At 37.6% G+C, this 8,572-nt stretch overlaps 1 protein-coding gene across 2 annotated transcripts; it reads left to right on the top strand.

The window, feature by feature from the left end:
* Positions 1 to 4,790: 4,790 nt before the first annotated feature.
* LOC149191948 (S-adenosyl-L-methionine-dependent methyltransferases superfamily protein) lies at positions 4,791 to 7,669 on the top strand. 2 transcript variants are annotated; one of them, XM_089404437.1, is made up of 2 exons: positions 4,791 to 5,028; positions 5,169 to 7,669. In XM_089404437.1, exon 2 carries the CDS (start codon positions 5,193 to 5,195, stop codon positions 6,918 to 6,920), a length of 1,728 nt encoding a protein of 575 aa, XP_089260563.1. In that variant the 5' UTR covers positions 4,791 to 5,028; positions 5,169 to 5,192; the 3' UTR covers positions 6,921 to 7,669. The 2 variants fall into 2 exon arrangements, with proteins under 2 accessions (XP_089260563.1, XP_089260562.1); XM_089404436.1 differs by having other exon boundaries at positions 4,791 to 7,669.
* Positions 7,670 to 8,572: the final 903 nt, after the last annotated feature.

Here is an 8,572-nt window from a genome sequence, read left to right as displayed (position 1 = left end):
GTCTTTTCATTTTCCCCCGCATTTACAAGTGAAAGATTTAGTTTCTTGCTATGGGCTATTACAATGTATTCTACTCCATATTTGAACAAATGGTATTTGTTTTCATGTCTATGGAAGATAAATTTTCTGTCATAGAGATACAGGCTGCCCAAAACTATACCACATATATCTAATGGCACAACATCAAGTTCCACTTCATTTATGAAATTTGCAGTAATGGCAAATTTCAGTCTACACTTTCTAGTTACTTGCAATTGTGCATTGTCACATACCCATTCTAATGGATATGGCTTATGATGTGGAATGGTTTCCAAGTTTAAAATTTTGACTATGTTTTCAGGGATGAGATTGGTTTGAGTAGCCACTATCAAAAAGAGTATCAATTTTGATATGTTTTGAGATTACCCTTATGTGGAAAAGTTATATCCTCTTCTTTTCATTTGGAGTTTCATTATGTAAATTTGAAGTACTAGTGCTAGCAATGGATTCTTTTCCTTTCATACCCATGGCTATAATTTTAGTTTCATCACCCGAATCGGATCCCAAATCCTGTTGAGTGGTTGCAGTTGTCTTTTGTTTTCCCTTGTTGTTGAATTTCTTTGGTTTCATCTCAGGATGAAGCTTCCAACAATGAGCTTCATCGTGACCCTCTTTGGAACAATGTTTGCATGTTATTTTCTCTCCTTCCTTCTTAATGGATGCATTTTTCTTTCCTTTCCCTTTGAAACCCTTTTCTTTTCCTTTACCCTTAAATGGATTTTTACTACCCTCTTCTGGAGTATTTTTCCCTCTTGCCTCAAGATGAGTGGCTTGCACACAAACCTCATCTAGATTATTGGGATTAAACATAAGGATAGTATGCCTAAGGTAACTGTGTAAACCCCCTATATACTTCAACAACATGTCTTGTGATTGCAAATCTACACCTAACATTAGAGACCTTCTTCTAAATTCTTGGGTGTAATCTTGCACATTTTGACCTTTAAGTTGTCTAAAGTTCTGCCAATTCATGATGGCTTTCTGCATATATGCTAGAGGGTAAAATTGTCTTTTAATTGCAGCAATGAAATCAAACCAAGAAATTGAGATCTTACCATGTTTTTTTTATCTCTTCTTGTGTCTTGGCTTCCCACCATATTAGTGTTGCACCCTCTAGTCTCAAGGAAGCTAGCTGAATCTTTGTATCATCATCTTGAAGGTTTTGAATTCTGCAATAGACCTCCAACTAACGAACCCAATTGTCAAGCTTCTCTGCATTCACTTCACCATTATACATGGGCAGTTCAAATTTAACATCAAGTTTTAATAGGGGTGTTTTACCAATTCATTTTGAGGTATGTTGATGAGTATGAGTAAGGATTGTATTAGTGGAAGAGGATGAAGATGCATGTGAAGTTGAAGATGAATATGATGGTGGAGATGGTGGAGCTTTACCTCCATTTCCATTACCTCCTCCTCCTGAAGAACCTTCTCCTTTTGGAGGCTTGGAGCTTTCACCCTGCAGTCTTGTATTCCTCTCTTCATAGAGGACTTTCACCATCTCTGTCATGTCAAAGAAAGCCTTCCTAAAAACCTTCTCATCCTCTGTCATATTTGCAGGCTCTCCTTCATGTGACATGCTTACTGAAGCTTCAACTGCAATTTGAGGTAGAATTGGTGGTGGAGATTGTGGCAATCTTGCACTCCTTCTCCTTGACCCAACTTCAGGACCTTCAACTAGCTTTCCTTCTCCTCTCTTGAGCTTCAACCTTGTAAGCATCACATTTACTTGCAAACAATTAAATCCTCCTTGCATAAAGAAAACCAAGAGCTATGATACCAAACCTGATATGAATGGGGAAATTAGTTTTGCTATGCTAAATTCCTCTTCAGAATATGTAAAAGTGCTTAAGGATTCATGAGGTTAATTGCAAGTTTTAACATGAGTTTTTTAGTGTTTTTATGTAAATTTCATGTACAAATTAACATAAACAAATGACTAAACAACAACATATAATAGACATGAACATCACCAAAACAATATCACAACAACACATGATGAAGGAGTTCACCCCGCCTGGGCTATGTCTCCTTGGTCCAACTTCCAATGGCTTGACCCTCTCTATTATGCTCAAAAGTGTGAATACATCAGTTTACAATGCTCAAACAACTCTAAAACTTGTTCCAATGGCTCCAGAATGCCCAAAAATGCCTGTTTAGCCTCTTTCTGCTCCTGATTTGGTCAAAAACTGAAGAAGTTATGAGCTTCCCTAGCTCTTGCACTATTCACTCTACAAATTTCCCCAAATCTGGCACCGGTCCTACAAATCCGCCCTGAATTGTGCTAACTAGGTACCAAATTCGCGGGATACCAGGAAATTTGTAGGTGTGTTAATTCGTCCAGTAAACTCTTAACCCGAAAATTAGGGTCATGTGGGGGGGCCACGTGCTTGGGGCTAAGGCCAACGACCTGCCCCCGCTGGCTCAGCCCCCACTCTGCTCTGCCCGTGGTCCTGTTGGGTGGCACGCGCCCAAGGGCTGGCCCTTTTCTCGGATGGCGCTAACTTAAACTTTAAATAAATGCGGCATACCATAGTTAATAAGAACCATACATATGGTGTGTTGGTAGGAGGCTTTGCACTTGTTTTAGGAGGTTGCAGGTTCAACCCCTGTTGCTGCTACTCGAACCTTAACAAATTTTGGTGACCCTCAGGCTGCCACGTGGCGGCCCTTGGCCGTGCCATGTGGCAACCTGTCATTGGTCACCTACCAACCAATCAATACATGCCACCTATGCACCTGCCACGTGTCGACACATAATTCGCCAGAGGTCAAATTAGTCATATGCATAGTCACCCTGCAATGTAGGCATCCCCAATTAGTGCCATGTCAGCAGTACAGACTACTGACTGGGCTGCCTGCATTTTTTTTTTTAAATTCGCCAATTTAGGAAAACGAACAGAACATGTTTTTGGGAGCATGCAAAGTTTGTTTCGCGCGAAACGATTTGCACTGGATTCAGGATGATGAGCACTATGCGGTTGTTCAGGTTCGACACCGATCCAAAAAAATTGATTTTTGAGCAAATTTTTGAGCACCTGACCAGAGATGATCAAATGCCTAGCCCTAATGGGTAACCTAGTTGGTTGAAGCCCTCCCCTACCAAGTCATTAGCCTTCTATCATGAAGCGTGGGTTCAATTCTCTTTGGGTCCACCAGGGTTAGGCTCTTAAGTGTGGGTCAGCTGGGCCTGCCTAGGGGTGTTATCGAGGAAAAAGAGAAAAAAAGCAAATACTTGCGATTCATAAATAATTTTGTAGAAAATTTGATTTACAAAAGCTTTGTCATTAATCTCGTCCGTGTTTGCGAACTAGACATATGATTTTGTTTGGTTAAAATTGCATGTTAAGCTTTGAGGGAAACAACAAATAATGGACTATCAAATGTTACCCAATTGTTTGTTTCATTGGTCCTCAACTTGTCTTCAATCCGACATTTCTTTGTCTCTACGAGATCTACCGACATATCAATAAAAAAATATTATGATATCCTGCATAATTAATACCTCAGTGATGTTAATTGTAGGAGTGGCCTTCAAGATTCACTCAATGCAGTTCAATCCCGAGACCAATTACTACTTCGCCTTAGAAACATGGTTTGTATATTTCATTCTTTTCTTTCAAATTGGTGTTTCATTGTAAATTAATTCAAATTAGTTTTTGGTTGTAAATTAAAAAAAATGATTATATTAGTTTGAATAATTTGTTATTATGTGATGGGGCATTTTGTATGTACTTAAAATAATTAAACGAGTCAGTCTAGATTCATCTTAACTCCAGATCTATCAAGCTTCGAAAGGAATTAAATTTTTGGAGTTGCAAACTTTTTCTCAAATTTTATACTAAAAAAAAAGGTTTGCACCTCCAAATCCTTCTTGACACTTGATAAATCCGAAGTTAAAATGATTCTAAATTGATTGTTAAATAAATACTATAAATTTTACATTTTACATTTGACAATCACATGAAAATTGTTTTTACTTCGCCTATATTACAACTTAAATAACAAAAAAAATAAAAATTTGAAAATGTGAATTAACCCTATTAAACATATTGTAATAAATGATATATAATATTGTAATAAGTTAATGAAAATAAAAATAAAAAACTAAATAATGATTAATAAGAACCCATTAAAAATTTAAAAAATAAAAAAAATGTTTTATGATTCAAAATTTAACAATATTTAATTCAAATAAAGTATATTTAATTTAAATAAAGTTTTACACCTTACAATCCATCAACAATTCTATTTGCGCATAGTAATAACACTTTATATCATCAAATTGGATTAATAAATATAAGTCAAGACACAATCTAACTTATAAATGGTCTTTTTAGCAGAATCCAACAATACAATTTTAAGAAAAATTGTAATTAATACTTTTTTTTAATACATAAATAAATTTAACACTCTCAAAACCCAAAACACTTAAATTTTGTAAATTAAACAACTTAAAATCAAAGTTTTAAAAATCTTTAAAAAAGTATTTTAAAAAACACCATTTCACTTATTTCACTTATAAATTACACTACACCTTTAAATCAATATCTTTAAACTTTTTTACTTTCAATAATAAAATATATTAAAAAATAATAAATATAAATTAATATCTTTAAACTTTTTACTTTCAAAAAATAAAGTATATCAAAAAAATTAAAAACATAATGTGAACAGAAAATTTAGCATTTTTAACATATATACTATACATTGAAAGGTACTTTCATTCCTCTCGATAATATTGTGGAGTGTTCTACACGACCCATCTAAACCTTTGAACATCAGGCATTCAACTAGAAGGCAAGAGGGCAAGCACAAGGTTATGCCTTTTCGATACGGGTACAACTGGGCTAACCCTGCGGTCTTCAGGTTCTCTTCACAGGCTTTATCGTTGGGTTGATCCTTTCAAGTGCTAAGGGCTAATCGCTCAACGATTCAGCGAAGGGGGCAAGAGAACCCATTTTATACACATGGCTGGTGTCGAGGCAGGTATGTTTCAAAATCTCCAGCCTTGCAGGTATGTTTGTTTTCATTTCCCAAATCCCCATAGAGCTCTCAAATCCTGTAATGAGATTGATGATGATACTGATCTGAGAATAGCAGTACTTGATTCTTCCGATACCCATCAGAATTATCCGGTCAGAATTGCAGCAATGCTAGTCCCCAGAGGGAGGGAAGATGATTGGATATTTTGCACAGAGTCCGGCCACTTCCAACTCGTTTCTTCTGCACAAGTATCACGTTTGATACTCATAGCCCGGGGGACTTCTTATTCCAGGGACTTATTTGGAATGCAGCAATACGGAGGAGAAGAAGACGAAGATGACACCCAATTGAAGCAAAGTCTGATTCCTCTACTTTTAGCCTTATCACCCAGAGCTGCATTTCAAGGCGGTCTCCCCTCAGTTCCCTTTGTTTCCTACGCAGATGATGTAATTCGCCGCAACATATTGGAGAAATTTTCAAGTCCTCTGGTAGGTTTGATGCTTGTTGAGAATGTAGAACTGGTGGTTGAGCAAACAGAGGAAGTAGTGCAAGGACAGCATAAGGTTACATCAGAATGGAGGCGCAGGCTCAGGTTCCAGCGAATGCCAAACTTAGTTCAAACAGAGGTTGCCCTTGTTCCCAAGCGAAGAAGTAAAAAACATGGAAAAACATCTGGGAACGGGAAGGCGAAACTTGCTCTCGATTTGAATCGTTTAGTCCATCCATATCTGCCACCTATAGTTGCGGGCCTTGTGTTAGTGGCACCAACGATTGAAGTCTGCTTGAAATATGGTAAACTGCCTAGATTGCTTTCTATTGGAGTTGGAGGAGGGGCTCTGCTGATGTTTTTGAATAGGCATTTCGAGTTCAGTATTGTGGGCGTTGAGACGGATGAGGTGGTCTTGAACGTTGCAAAGAAATATTTTGGCCTTAAGGAGGATGAACATTTGCAAATTCATGTTGGGGATGGGTTGGAAGTGGTTAACAGCATTGCACAACAAGTTATTCGCAGTCATCTTGTTCCAGGTGAATTAGCTCAAGCTTGGCAGGATGCTCTCTTTCAAATCCCAATCCTGAAAGAAGTTGGGGCAGATAGTGACCGAGTTCCGGGTGTCAAAGTTTTTGGGAAGTCCAACCCGGAGATGGTTAACCTTGATCATGTTTTGGCTAAAGATGTTGAAGGGCATGGTTCCTTGAAATCAAAAAAGGATTATATAGATCCTTGTCTGGATCAAGGAATTAAAGAATTCAGTTATCAAAATCCAAAGGAATGTAACCTAGATCAAGGGCTGATTCATGATATCCATTGTCACAATTCCTCAAAGCTGAAATTTTCAATCGGAGAATATGACATTGATAAAGTTGTTGAAGTACCTGGTTCTTCATGCAATCATCACTTACTTACGACCTCAGAGGAAAGTTCAGCAGAAACTGATCCTAGAAGCTCTATATCTCATGAGGAAAATCCTCCACAACTGAACCATGGTGTTCAAACTGAGAGTTTAACTATAAAGTATGGAGAACAATCAGATGATGTTGACAAAATTGATCCACGAGTGCATGTCATCGTAGTTGATGTGGATGCGGGTGATGCTCGGTTGGGTCTGAGTGCACCTCCATTAAAATTCTTTGAAAAAAGGTTTCTTTTGGCTGCAAGAATAGCATTACATGAACATGGGCTTTTGGCCATAAATGTTGTTCCTTCGAGCAAGTGTTTTTACAATGAATTAGTTAGCGCCTTTCATGAAGTCTTCTTGGATTTATATGAGATAAAAGTAAACAATGGCAACAACTATGTGCTACTAGCCAGTCCATTTTGCATTGGTTCTGATGGTAAAGACAGTGGCTTTGCCCACAAAGTGAAACAAGTTATTACAGGAGGGTATGTGAATTAAATAAGGAAACTATGATCTCAAAGACATTGAATTCTTATTGAAAGCAGATGGTTGCCTTGTGTTTTTAGAAGCCCATGCTGCTTGCTGGCATTTGTAAAATGTAATCATTCTGTACGCCCATGGGTTCGTTCAATTTGTTTGAACTGACCTATTTCAAGGCAAAGATCACTGACATGTGATTCATTCAATTCTGGTAGAGTCCCTCTGGGTTAAGAGCACATGTTGTACTTCGGTGGTATCTAAAAAGGTTGCCATTCACTGAATGTAAGGAAGTGCTTGGAGGGTTTCCCCAAGGACATTTTCCATATAAAAAAGACTCTAATCATGTTGACTCAATACAGTTTGCACAGCAATGGATGCTCCAGATTGCTAATCAGAAGAAGAGAGATTTATAAGTATATCCAGCCAAAGATTGGGCAAGCTGATATTTACTTCATTTCTTTTAATCAAAGCATGGAATAGAAAAACATACATTACTATGGTCGGATGTTTGGTTGAAGTTATTCTCTACCTTCCTGAGGAATTTCATTTTAATAATTTTTAACGAGGATCAATCTCCACAAAGATGTGGGCTCTCCCTGAAAAACAATCCGCGCATTCCAGTACGTCTTCCTTGTTATGACTTTGCTTCTGTCATTAGCCCCGCATTCGTAATCTCCTCCATACAGTTAATGACTTCTGGAATGGGGGTGCAACTCTAGCAGTTGCTTATGAGTTATTGCTACTTCATCTGCAGTTTGATCTAGGAAGTTATGCTACACTTGAAAAGCCAAGTCAGCAATAAGATTCCCTGTTAATCAGTCAGAAATTATCAGCAACCTGCTGAAACAGCTAGTAATCATGACTTGTGAATCTTGTGATCTGTAATTGCACTATATACCTCATGGAAGGACCTCTGAAAAGGCTTAGAATAGAGATATTAAACACCTTGTTAGTGTCAATTTCTATTAATAAAGATTTCGTGACTCATAATTCATTGCTCTTAGTCTGAAGGGATGTTGCAAATTGTTTCCTCTTGCTCAACCAGAAGCCCCAATTGATTTCAGGACCATGAAATCTGACAAGAGGTGATATCCTTTGCTCCATTGAGTTCGTACCACTCTGTATGTAGATAATTGGGTTTACTGCTCTAAAATGTAACTGACTATGCTGGTAGTTCACTTATAACCAATTTACCAAGAAAAATATATTTACTGGGAGAAACATGCCTAGTTGGCTCTTCAGAGTGATCCAAACATCATTCAACTCCTATGAGAATATATGTTGTTCATAACAGAATTTTTGTTGATTGATGGTACAGTAAAACATGCAAAACTTGATGCGGTGCCATTAGAGAAATGTCATATACAGTGATTCAATCACTGTTTGAAATTGCATATGGTCACAGGATCATAGGAGCACAACAAGGTCACAAAAGACTCCAGACACAGGATATTATTTGGTAAAAACCCTGCAAGGGAAGCGTCCATGTTGCAAAGGAGAAGCTCAATTATTTTTTCAACTCAGTCAACCATGCACAATGAGGATCTGGGTCCTTGTTATAGTGCAGATGTTTTCATTCTAACTGCTCGCTTATTTGCAGTTCACTAAACCACAGCTCAACTAGCTATGCTTAAAATAGACGAATGTTCCAAGTCAAGCTTCAACTTGGG

Source organism: Pinus tabuliformis, chromosome 2_2 (genome assembly GCF_031772625.1).
Source record: "Pinus tabuliformis cultivar Carrire ecotype Pingquan chromosome 2_2, CPIR1, whole genome shotgun sequence".
NCBI lineage: Eukaryota > Viridiplantae > Streptophyta > Pinopsida > Pinales > Pinaceae > Pinus > Pinus tabuliformis.
This window is presented reverse-complemented; position numbering and strand designations above follow the sequence as displayed.